At 42.4% G+C, this 12,484-nt stretch overlaps 1 protein-coding gene, 1 long non-coding RNA gene and 2 other non-coding genes across 5 annotated transcripts; 1 reads left to right on the top strand and 3 right to left on the bottom strand.

Annotated features, from left to right (window-relative positions):
• The first annotated feature begins 2,389 nt into the window (after nucleotides 1-2,389).
• LOC133023622 (fas-binding factor 1 homolog) lies at nucleotides 2,390-10,811 on the top strand. Of its 2 annotated transcripts, none has more exons than XM_061090694.1 (28): nucleotides 2,390-2,654; nucleotides 2,813-2,843; nucleotides 3,208-3,255; nucleotides 3,360-3,405; nucleotides 3,500-3,569; nucleotides 3,793-3,997; nucleotides 4,560-4,703; nucleotides 4,800-4,932; nucleotides 5,160-5,299; nucleotides 5,382-5,475; nucleotides 5,603-6,043; nucleotides 6,149-6,214; nucleotides 6,310-6,356; nucleotides 7,073-7,122; nucleotides 7,198-7,245; nucleotides 7,352-7,483; nucleotides 7,575-7,675; nucleotides 7,792-7,998; nucleotides 8,246-8,353; nucleotides 8,495-8,634; nucleotides 8,745-8,863; nucleotides 8,983-9,105; nucleotides 9,192-9,368; nucleotides 9,507-9,683; nucleotides 9,773-9,910; nucleotides 9,989-10,085; nucleotides 10,184-10,308; nucleotides 10,620-10,811. In XM_061090694.1, the coding sequence occupies exons 1-28, from the start codon at nucleotides 2,652-2,654 to the stop codon at nucleotides 10,722-10,724; spliced, it is 3,315 nt and encodes a 1,104-aa protein (XP_060946677.1). In that variant the 5' UTR covers nucleotides 2,390-2,651; the 3' UTR covers nucleotides 10,725-10,811. The 2 variants fall into 2 exon arrangements, with proteins under 2 accessions (XP_060946677.1, XP_060946676.1); XM_061090693.1 differs by having other exon boundaries at nucleotides 7,070-7,122.
• On the bottom strand, nucleotides 10,766-12,059 carry LOC133023623 (uncharacterized). The gene is made up of 5 exons (XR_009683070.1): nucleotides 11,947-12,059; nucleotides 11,581-11,657; nucleotides 11,307-11,407; nucleotides 11,059-11,119; nucleotides 10,766-10,881 (listed from the first exon to the last, which is right to left on the bottom strand). It is a non-coding gene; the product is annotated as an uncharacterized LOC133023623 (long non-coding RNA).
• On the bottom strand, nucleotides 10,955-11,025 carry LOC133023860 (small nucleolar RNA R38). Its single transcript, XR_009683083.1, has one exon. It is a non-coding gene; the product is annotated as a small nucleolar RNA R38 (small nucleolar RNA).
• On the bottom strand, nucleotides 11,195-11,268 carry LOC133023861 (small nucleolar RNA SNORD49). Its single transcript, XR_009683084.1, has one exon. It is a non-coding gene; the product is annotated as a small nucleolar RNA SNORD49 (small nucleolar RNA).
• Nucleotides 12,060-12,484: the final 425 nt, after the last annotated feature.

Raw genomic sequence — 12,484 nt, 5'->3', positions numbered from 1 at the left:
TCCTCCTTTTTTTTTTGTTCTGTTTTCCCAGTGGTCGCTGCTTTCAAGACGATGGGAGATTTGATATTTTGTGGCTGTCATTCTTTGGTTTATTTCTCATTCATCTGATCCTGATTCATCTGAACGACTCAAGCCAAGACTCTCCCACCATGTGGAGTAAAATAACAATAAGTGGGCTGGAAAAACAATGAGGCCCTGCAGATGCTCTTGCTGGAGTAAATTCCAACGTGGAAGATGAAACCTGACCATCTGCTGAGGAACCACATTGGGACTTCAAAATTCAATACATGATCAGAGTTTAAAGAGTTAAAACATCTTCTGTGCCTCCACCAGAAAAAAAAAGCAACCACGACAATTTCTTTGATTTCATGGCAGTGAAAATTTGATGAGTGAACGTATGAGGGCAGGATGAGGATTGACTGGATGTATCAGCTCGTATGAAGCATGTGTAGTTCAGTGAACAGCAGCCACGACTTATCCTGTGAATCCTGTGAAGGTGTGTGTGTGCGTTGTTCTAACAGCACAAACTCACAGACTGAATGAAACAATGAAATGCTTCTGTGTGCCTCTCGATATTGTCCCTCAATCACACAACAAATTCCATGATTAATCATTGAAATGGTGCAAAGATGACATCTGTGTAGTTTTCCTTTTTCACCACAGATAGCTGTGATTTGAAATGGTGACTGTTGCTCTACCTGCCTCCGAATTGCATTTAGCTCATGTAACCGTAATTGAAGAAGAACTCCTTAAAGTAAACAGGTTCTTGGATTCTGAACTTGTGTTCGGTCTGATAATTTCCACTGAAACATGTAATTTACTGCTGTCTGTAATTTTGCATTACGAACATGTGTGGCTAAGCCTTTGCAGCTTAAATCAAATATGTCAAACAACGAAAACGCCCTATCTCGCAATGTTAGAGAAAGTTATAAAAGAATCCTGAACACGTCTCCTGTTCTGGATCTGCAACAAACTTGTTTAGGTTCTGTTCCTGACCCATCACATCCTTCCAGAAGGTTTGGTAGTAATTTGTTTAATGTTTTTTGAGTAATCTTGCGTACAAACAAAGATACAAACAAACACACAGGGGTGAAACCATGACTCTATGATATCTTAATGAAAGACACAAGCTGTCTACAAAAAGGGTAGAAAACTTGGCATGAGTTAAAAAATCCTTCAATCCAATCTGATTGAAGTCTAAGGTTGCATATCGCATTCACTTGGGAAAAAAAATGCTCTGGGATAATTATCTGGGAAATTCAAGTGAATCCAATACGCTTCCTTGGAAAAGAGACACGCACACCCAGGTTTCTTTGTCACGGTAAATCATGCACTTAAAATTAATGTTTTTATATGACTGATCAGAATCAGAGATAGCTTAGAGACGGTTATTTTGTTTTTATAAATCTGTCAGTCATGGAGGAGGAGGACGCATGACGAGGAAGAATGAACAGGTCCTCCACTGCTGCACCGATTCAGAGACAAGACAAATAAGACACTGTGTGTATGGACACATGTTTGAATAGAAATTATCCAAATTCTTGTTTTGACTTAATGATAAATGGGTGGATGCTGGCATGTGCACCAAACCACAGATTGTTGTCAGTGGTGATGGAGGAAACCTCGTGAAGAGCAATGTTCTTCTCCTCTTGAGGATGGAGCTCCTCTCTTAGTGATCATTGTGCTAATTAAAAGTGCAACATCTGGCCCAGACCTCACTGAATTAAACATGGCCCGCAGAGGATCAATTATTCAGCTCCTCACATTTGTTGATACTGATTTGCTTTCACAAAACATCTGAGCTCTGACGCCACCTGGTGGTGAACCAGTTAATACGATGGGGATAAATATGTCAGAGGTTGTGGGAATCTCTTTTATTGTGTTAGCACAATCCAAAACATACAGAAGCTTCGGCATTCACTTAAATTTAAATATGTTCTGTTTATCTGAATTAACAACTTAATTGTCTCATTTACTCAGAATAACTGAGCCAATTTGTTTTATTTTAGGAAAATTATTGTTTTCTGGATCAACTTTTTAATCATTTTGTTAATTCAGAAGAAACAAATCTGAATTAACAAGATGAATAAGTCCTACATTTAGAAAAACTAGATTATATTTTAGAAAATGTCAAGTTTGTCTGAATTTACAAGATAATTAAGTCGCTGAAGGCTACACTAAAAGAAAAACTACTCTACCCAGAATGCCCTGCGAAGTGTAAACAGGAAGTGTGTACGTTAGTCGTATCGCTGCAGTAAATCTCTCAGAAACCAGCGTTGTAGTATTTATTCCACATTTTACTGTATTTAAAACTAATGGTGCGGAACGTGTGTTTGAAGAATAGATTAGCTTAGATGAGCTACATGGCTAACGTGCAGCCTTACAAATACGTGGTGTATTAATCCCTTAATAACTCTTAAGTTAGCTGCTTCAGTTCTAAAAACGCTAAACTAACGTTAAAACCCAGTCGTGTTAACGTGTAAAGCGATAGTAATTGTCATCATTATAACGAAGTACAGTTGTGTATCGTGTGTTTGACATGAGCCTCAGCAGCCCGGTGGTTTCCCATGGAGACAGGAGACGCCTGATCAGATTTAGCTAACGTTAGCCAGCTAGCTAGCTCCTCACACGTTTACCAGCAGAGATTGAAGATGGTGAGTCAAACTGGTTTTTATCAGAGTTTCAAACATTCCTGGTTTAGTGTGACGTTAAGTTTCCAACCACTCTTGTCTATTGTTGTTGTTTGTTGTTGGCTCCAGGACCAGGTTGATCCATTTAAAATAACATAACTGTAATTCACTGTCATTTGCAGGCTGCAAATCAGAGAGACAAACTATCCAAAAGTAAGTTCCTCCAACTTCACTTAATGTATTACTATAGTATACACATATAATACAGTGCATGTGTTATTATGTTATAATTATTTTAACTCTAACATTAATTCATTAAACAAGCTGTAGATGACAACTGCTTGGAGGATCCCTCAAACAGGATGTAAACAGAATTAGATAAACAGTAATTACATTTAACTACCAATAACTACATAATATCAATGCTACAAAGTACTTGTGGCAAATAAAAACAGTCCAATGCTATTAGAAGTATAAGCATATGTAGATATATAGCAAATGTAGATATATAGCAAATGTAGCAGGGAAAGGCTACAGAACTGTAAACATATGTTAAAGGGCTCTACTTTTTCCTCAGGTTTATTCGAGGATGACGATCTGCTCGACAGCTTATTTGAGGACAAAAGTACGTGAGCCCGTTTCTGCAGTTTTAAACCAAACAGATTTAACATTTTCATAATGGCGTTATCATGTGAAAGCGCAACATGTTATGTTTTTTTCTCCTAACAGAACCCTCTGTAAGGGGGAGAGCAGCTCGTGGTGGACCCCTGACTCGGTAAGTTGGAGTCACAAAATAGTTTTAATACCAGTTCTAAATGTTTACTCCTTTTTCCTTACAAGTTCCGTTTATTTTGTTTTATTTTTTCCAGCTCCTCTGCCACTGAGAACATTTTCAGTATGCTGGCGGAGGAGGTGAAGAAGGATGGCGGAGACACCGAGGTAAGTTTTATTTTATTTGTGTAGAGCTAAATCACAGCTTCTTAATAAGGTCAAGACTTAATTTGAGTTTCCGCCATGAGTTAACACCTGTCGACATTGGGTTCACTTCATATAAACGATTCCCTGTCGATACTGAATGAAGAACATGAAGTTAGGTTATTATAAACAAAGCAGAGACAGCACAGGTCCCAGGTCTGATTCTGTCCTGTCTATCCTCACACAGGACCTGGATGATATGGACGCTGAACTTTTTGCATCAATAAAGAAGCCGAGTTCAGCTCCTGCACAAACAAAACCGTTTGGTACTAAGGTGCCAAAGAACGACTCCACTGCATTAGAACATAATGGAAACTCTGATGAGCCCGTGAAAAAGCCAAACTCTGCACCTGCTGCATCGACTCGGAACTACAGGAAGTTCAGCTTCTCTGGTGAGTGACCTTCTGTTTCCCAATCAGAGGACTCAGATAGTGAAAGTGCTGTTTATTTCGAGCTCTGCTTGGTTTTTCTTTAACTGCTGCATGAGTTCAGACTGTGGTGATGATGAAGATCTTAGTCAGACTCAATTCAATGAAGGGAGAAGATACAAGTTTAGTCCTTTTAGTTGTTGTAGATGTATGAACTCACTGTCACTTACTAATGGGTCTTTCTGAAATGATTATGTCCTTTCTGAAATGATTATGGGCGGCTGTGGCTGAGGGGTAGAGTGGTCGTCCTCCAACCTAAAGGTCGGCGGTTCGATCCCCAGTCTGAACCATCTGCATGCCGAAGTGTCCTTGGGCAAGATGCTGAACCCTGAATGGCCCCCCATAGAATAACAAAGTGCTGCAAGTAGATGCACTGTATGAATGTGTGTGAATGGGTGAATGTGAAACTGTACTGTAAAGCGCTTTGAGTGGTCATCATCAGACTAGAAAAGCGCTATATAAATACAAATCCATTTACCATTTAAACACAATAATAGATCAATAAAGAGTTTGATTTCCTTTGCAGAGGATGATGACCCCCTGGACGATCTGCTTGATGACTTACTTCCAGATGAAACTAAGCCCGAAGCTAAAGCCAGCGTGCAGCCGCCCAAACCTGAGCAGTCACTGCAATCTCTTTCAGCATCTCCCAACTTTCAGAATAGAACATGTAAGTCTCACAGTCTCTAAAACGTTTTGCTTTTTTATTTTTCTGGCTAACCATCAAACACAGACTATGTGTGTGTTTTAATTCTTTGTTCATCAGCTAAAGCAGCAAAGACACCAGCTAATGCCACAGTGGAGGATGATAAGGATGACCTGATGGATGCACTTGGGTTTGACAGTGATCAAAACAATCCCAGGAAGAAAGAGACATCGCTTTGGCCCAACAAGGAAAGGTGACAGCTCTGTTTTCACTTTTACCGTCTCACTCTATTTGTTGTCCTTATTTATAGTGTTCAAACAATAAATAATTACTGCCTCCATGCTTTGGGACTGCACCTAGAAACAAACTTTGCCCAGGGATGATCTTGTCCTGTCTCTTATGATTTGCTTTTTCCAAAACATCGTCTTGTTTTTCACTTGCATTACGCCACCCCCCCTTTTCCGCTGTGTTTAATCTCAGGAGTGAGCCCCCCCAGAGAGCTCGCACTCGACTGGACGAGATCCTGGAGAGTTTGCCTTCACCTCGTCTGCTGGAGCGACCGCCCACGGGTGAGAGGAAGGAGCAGCCTCTGTCCCGAGAGAAGACCACCGGTGTCGAAGGTAACAAAGCTCCATGAGCTGTGAGCAACGGAAATTTTAAAAATATGAAATAATTAAAGTCGATTTTGCTCGCATTTTTCAGAACAGCGTTTAGAAGAGGATCTGACATTTGGGTCCTATCAGCCCACTTTGGGATCCGTGCCTGAAGGACGTCAGTCCCGCAGACCGTCAGTCAGGTGTGTGTTCTTTGTGTGTCGTCATATCTTGATTCTAGAGTTGGCTATTTGCCTGCTTAGGACAACCACACAAGATATGAACATGGTAGGACTGTATTCATTGATGACTTTTTCTTTTTACAATCAGATTTTCCACAGAGGATGTCAGTGTCTCTACCACAGACAAGAAACCCAAACCCACCACCCCCACCTCAGCTCTTCACCGCAACTCAGCCGACTGGTTAGGCCTCACAACAAAAGACGATAACACATTTCTAGAGGAAGAGACTAAGACTTCAACAGAGTCACCAAATGCTCCTTCCTCTCCCTTACTGGAGAGAAAGCCCTCCCTGACTGGTGGTCAGGCCACATCTACTGCTAGAACAGCATCAGAGAGCCCAGCCCCAGCAAAACAAACCAAGCCCAAGGTTTCTACGACCCAGAAGAAAGAAGAGGAGGAGGACGACTGGTTAGCAGGAGTTCTGAGCAGGAAGAAGACTGTGTCAGCTTCAAACCCAGAGTCAAAAAAGTACAAGCAGGAAGATTTTTCTGATGAGGGAGAAGAATTTGATCTGGAGTCATTAGTTAGGTACTGTGGAAGCCATACACTACAGTACAATATGATGAATTCAGTATGATGCAGTGCAGAGACATTTTTTCTCATTTCTTAATAATAACCTGCTTTTGTTTTCAGTAAACCAGTCACTTCACGGGCTCCCAGGGGCAGAGAGGACAGTGTTGCTTCTGTCAAAGAAACTAGGTAATTTATTGTATAAATCCATTTAATCCACACACCTGACAATTTTGCTATTTTCTTCTTCTAGTTCTTCCTAACAATGTTCTTGCACCCCCCAGCCCTGCTGCCCACACCACCCCTGTCAGAGAGCAGACGGCCGAGCAAGGTATTCACACAGTTGCAAAGCCATTCACCCAAAGAAGCACTTTGCAGTTACATATTTTGTAAAGTAAGCTAAATAACCACATTTTTAAAAGCCATGCCCCCCCCTCCCAGAAAAATCTGTACATTTACAGATGTAACTTTCCCCACTTTGACATTGACACTTTGCACAAACTTAGCGTATGCGAAAAATGTAAGTTATACTAAATCATGCAGTGCACTTAAAATACCCATATCCAAAACCAGGCCTGTGTCATGTCATGTGAATCCTTTACCCCTCCTCTCATACACTCTCTCAGACACCAATCATACGCACCCCTCACATCCAGTTATACTCCCTCTCCCACAATTGTAACGTCCTCCTCTCCAAAGTAGACTTTACACAAACTCTTAGTTTATCTCATTCCTCAGAATACCCTCCTCAGGTGACTGGTCCTATGTCAGTCTCTGCTTCTAGCATTAGCCAGCCCCAGCCCAGCCAGGGAGCCAGGGTGCGAGGAAGTCCCAACAAGGCTTCAGATGAATTCCTGCAACAGCTGCCATCGCCCAACCCTATATCTACCACACTGTCTGGCACAAATGAGTGTAGGTCATTTAAGGGACATTTTTTAATTCATATCAGGGAAGTAGTTTCAGATACAGAAGCCTGTTTTACTCTTTCTTTAACAACATATTTGAATTTGCATGATTATAACCTATGTTTCTTTTTATCAACAGCAGTTCCACAACAAAACCAAATGCCAAACACCTCAACTTCGGTCCAGCAACAGGTATTCATGCTTTTTCTTATAGCAAGGTTGTCGTGACTGGGAACTTTTATAATTCCTCCTGTATCTTTTGTGCAGGTGACAATTTCAGCAGACAATCTGCAGCAGATACTCCAACAACAACAGGCAAGAAACTCCTCAACTCCTTACGTATCTTCACTTGTAGATTTATTCAATACGACAACACGTTCATCACCTCTTTGTTCTTGACTCTCTTACTTTCCTCCTACAGATGATGCAGTCTCAGTTGCTGAGCTTTGGGGGGGTCGTGGATGCAGGGGTGCAGCAGAGACTCGTAGACAAAGAGCATCAACCTGGAGGTTATTCAGCTCTGCAGCTTCGCATCATCCAGCTGGAGGGACAGGTATGTGTTGATGGGGCAGACTTGGCTAATTTATTGTTGCTCAATGTGTAATAATACTCCATGGCTAAAACTTTCACATTTCATTGTCCAGGTGAAGACCCTGCAGCTAGAGCGAGACCAGAGCCAAATGACGCTAGAGAGTGTCCAGCAACAGCATAACCAGGATATGGAGCTCATAGAGAACACACACAAGTACTGTGTTCCTAACCACACACACACACATATTATGTATAACTCCCTGCACTTAGAGTGGTCCATTTCTGTCTTTATGCTCAATTTAAACTGGAAATGTCCCTTTGCTTATCCAGGGCTCGTGTGAAGCTGCTCGAGGAATCGGCTGCCCAGAGGGAGATGCGAGCACGGCAGGACTATGAAGACCTAACAGAACGCCTGGCCACGGTAACACGAACCGCTGAGCAGGAGCGCTCAGAGCTGCAGGCCCTGTACCAGCGCAAGCAGGCCCAGGCCCAGCAGGAGAGAGACCGCGAGGTGGAGAGAATCAGAGACCTCCAGAGGTAAACACGGGTCACATTTTCAAAAGCATAGGCAGTTGGAGGAAGTCCTGTACTGGATTATGAAAATTATTCAACCATTAACAGCACATCTTTTGACTAATTAAAGTATCAACATTCAAAATAAAATAAAAAATGTCTGTTTAATGTTTATGAACTTCGCAGGTCTCTTGATCTAAGAGGCAGGTTCACTGAAATTACCCACAATCCCCTCAAATCTGTCCCATCTTTGTCCCATGTTGCCATCAAGGAAATCTGTCTCTGAGATGAAGAAAGACCACGAGGACCAGGTGCAGAGACTGAAGAGGTTGAAAGATGAGGAGATTGATGCGGTCACAAGTGCAACATCTCAGACCAGGTAGGCCAAAGGATTATAGGGCTTTTCGTTTGGATGTTTCTAGTTTAGAATGTTCTAATTCTCCGTCTTAACAATGAGCCTGGAATTGTTCTTATCATATGTATTACTCTCTACCTCTCTGTTTGCGCTGCCTTTGTCCAGGTCTCTCACAGTGGTGATCGAGCAGATGGAGCAGTTCTCCTCTCGGCTGGGAGAGCTTTCTTCTCGGGTGGAGAGCACACATGAACACACGGCACACGGCCTGGAGCAGGGGGAACGCCACAGAGACGAGCAGCGTCGAAGTACCTGACGCACACACTTTGTTTGAATGGGTCAAGACACGAAATGTCTTAGGGCAAAGTTGTTTCAAATATCAAGTGGGTTGAGGTCATTCTCTAAATGTACTTTCCAGTTATGCAGGACCGGTTGGCTCAGCAGCAGAAAGCCATGGCAGACGAGAGAACTTACCTGAAGGAAATCATTTCCCGGATGGACACTCAGCTCAATGAGCAGCAGAGACAGCTGGAAAAGGTCGGGATAAAGACACACCTTTTATAAGAGAATATTTTGAAAGGCATTCATGTAAACAGCTGAAATCTTAACTGTTGCTTTTCACCTTGAAAAACAGTATTTTTCTCTGGGTGCCTTAGGAACGCTGGAAGGTGACAGGAGAGCAGGCCAAGGCAGAGTCTACACAAAGAGGCCTGGAAGAAGAACGGCGCTCCCTTACCATGCAGATGAACATGGAGAGAGAGGAGCTGGAAAGAGCCAAGGTGAGTCTGACATCCACATCAGTGCAGATAGTCGATAAAGAGCTCCATCTTTATTCTTCACCTCGCCACGTCGCTCTCTCCAACAGAGCGCATTACTGGAGGAGCAAAAGTCAGTGATGCAGCACTGTGCCGAGGAGAGGAGGAAGCTGGCAACTGAGTGGACCCACTTCCACGCCCACGAGAAGCAGAGGCACGACCGGGCTGAGCGAGAGGTCGGCAGCCTCTTGGAGAAGAGGGAGGGCTCCATCCTCGGCCTGGCACAGGTGAGCTTCACAGGGGTGAAAGGGAGGAATAACTTATTTATTATACCAAAAGGATAATAATTTATAAACCCCTGATTCAACTAATTTCTAGAATGCACAGGAGCCCAAAGTGCCTTAACATTTGTGTTTCTGTTGCAGGAACAAGCCAACCTGAAGCTCCTGACTGCAGATGTGAGACAGAAGGAGATGGCCGTGGCACAGGAGCGAGACACTTTGGAAAGACTGAGAGAAGAACTCGACAGAGAGAAAGACAAAATAAGCAGCACGGGCCTCAGACTCAAATCACGAGCCCAGGAGGTGGAGGCCTTCAGCAAAGTAAATTCACACCACCCACACACACACCTGTATAAGTAGTGGAGTAAACATACCATATTTGACTTTTGACCACATTGCATTGTTCGCAGCTCGCTGCAGAAAGGTATGAGGAAGGAGAACGAGCACTTCAGGAGGCTCAACGTGTGGAGGCCGAGCACGGTGCAAGGTTAAGACACATCCAAACCCAAACAGAGCGGCTGAGGCAGCAAGAACAACGAATCCTTCAGGTTTGTGTCAGTTAACGTGAACAGCAAGGACATGTACAGAAACTGCAGGTTAGAATCTAAATGCTCTTTTTGTTGCAGGAGAGAATGAGACTGAATCTGGTACAGAAGAAGACAGAGAGACAAGAGGAGGAGCCTCACATCACTTCACTACAAATGATTCCGACCATTTTACCAGGTAGCTTCACATCGTTCAACAAAATCCGTCTCTCTGGACTTTAAAAACACAAATATTGAGTGTGGACAATATAACAAGCTTTTGTGATTTATCCATAGATTCATTGATGCCAAACCCAGAGCTATCGTCAACCCTGAGCACCCCCCCTCTCACTTCAAATTCCCATACTCAGCCAATGATGCTTCAGGCCAGTCTTGCTCTGTGGAAGTACACAGCAGAAAAGGTATTGAGTTTACACTTGATTTGTGCATACACTTAAGATGGTAAACCCTCAGTTGTTAAGTAGAAGATTGTAACATGGAGCTTTAAGTTATGCAAATGTATCATATCATTCGATACATGCAGGTTACTGTCCAAGGTTTTTATTTAGGATAACAATTACACCTTAACCAACTTTAGCTACAATACTATGAATTTTGAAGTCAACATTTTATATAATTTTAAGAAACACTTGTCTGCTAACACTTCAAGCCTCTACCAGAGATGTATGTAAATGTAATTTAGATGTATGTATATGTAATTTTCTGTCCACAGGACCGAGAATACCTCCATGAGGAGAACCTCTTTCTTGAGAATTTGAAGAAGAACCGATCACCCGTCAACTCAGATTGGCCGATGCGTACTGGGCACCTCCAATAGGATCATTGTTACTCGTAATTTTGCTTGAATGAACACAATACTTGAATTTTATACATTTTAGTTTTTATTAAACAGTTTTTAAAACAATTTTATGCATCTTGTATTTTCTTGTGCGACTTCTGACTCAGTCCACATCAGCTGCTTCTCCTTTCACCACCTGGAGAATTGAAAAAAATACAAAATTACAATTTTGACAAACACTGGAAACCATTTACATGCTGCATCTCCAGTCAAGCCTCAGATTACCATTACTCAACACTTTGATTTCAGACAGGGATAACAAATATCATCACTGGCTTGACTTCCACCATGTGGCACTTCTGGTAATAGTTACCTGGTTCATGTCGTCTCAGGACCAGCTCGTTTTCACGTAGACTTCCTTCCTCCGGTTACATCTGTGTGGTGAAAAGTTACACGTATTATTAAATGCTCGGATCACAAAGGCACCAAACATAAAGTTAAGTAAAATTTCTCAGAACAGCTTTGTCCATCGTCAGTTATCGCATCAGACGGCACTTCCTATGCAGCAAGTTTCATCACAGAACGAGTTTCAACTTGGATCAACTATGAATCAGTACCAACCTTCTCCACGTGCTTCCTCCTGCAGACAGTGAACGCAACCTTCTCCACGTGCTTCCTCCTGCAGGCAGTGAAGGCATCATGGGAACACAAGGGCCTCGAACCTGCAAACATCACACTTCATTAATGCTCATTCATTTACAGAACATGTCTGTACTGATCAGTCTGCAGCAGATCAGATACCATAAGTGTCAACACGTTTTCAGACAGGGATAACAAACTCATCACTTGCACTGCAGAGTGGGAAACAGAGGCCATCGCGTCACATCCGCTTTACCTTGAATCCAGAGGACACGTGGTGACCTTCGCCAGGCAGGAAGATATGAGATTTGATTCCACATTATCCAAAGAAGCCTGTAAAATATCAGAACATTTGAAAAATCAGAACATGTAAAAGATCAGAACATGTGAATAACTACAACATGCAATATTCAACATTTTAATCACATTACTGTAAGGGATAGTTAATTAAATACATGCTCTCTAGATGGATTAAAGCTCTAAAAGTGAAGTTGTAGTTTCCGCCCAGCATGCTCCTCTTCCCTTACACGTGGTCCCCTGGCTAAAGGGAAGCTAACAGCTAGCAGCTACTAGCATAGTTCCCACACACTCGCATTTCATGCACCCAGCATTGATTCATTACCTGATCAGGGTGGATCGTGTTCAGAGAAGTTCCCACTGACGCTGGAGTTCATCATAAAGTATGAAGAACACATGTTGAAGCCTAAGCAGGATCAGGTTCGACTCCTCAATGAGCCGGGCAGGAGCAAGAAGACCGGAACTCTCGCGTGAACACGACTTTATAGGGAGGACACGTCACAGACCACGTGGTTTGTAAGTGGGTGGGGTCAGAGTTATGTCTTTTTCATGTACAAACCAAATTTGTTTATTTTTTATATATTGAAAATGCTAAACAAGTCCAGCAACGACTCTCAGTTTGCAGATGTCTTTGGTTCAGTCTTGCATCCGTTGATATGGGGCTTGACTTTTAAATATTTACATATGTGAATAACGTGCTTATATAACACAGTTAGTTCATTTATTCAAAAAAAATAAAGGTTATTATCCCCCATATGTTCTCCAGGTTTAACGAGCTTCCTATTCAGAGGTGGTGTTCTTACATTTCTGGACTGGAACCAAAGTTCTTCACACTGTCAGAAAACATGTTCCACAGACTCAAT

This window comes from Limanda limanda, chromosome 17, assembly GCF_963576545.1.
Source record: "Limanda limanda chromosome 17, fLimLim1.1, whole genome shotgun sequence".
NCBI lineage: Eukaryota > Metazoa > Chordata > Actinopteri > Pleuronectiformes > Pleuronectidae > Limanda > Limanda limanda.
This window is presented reverse-complemented; position numbering and strand designations above follow the sequence as displayed.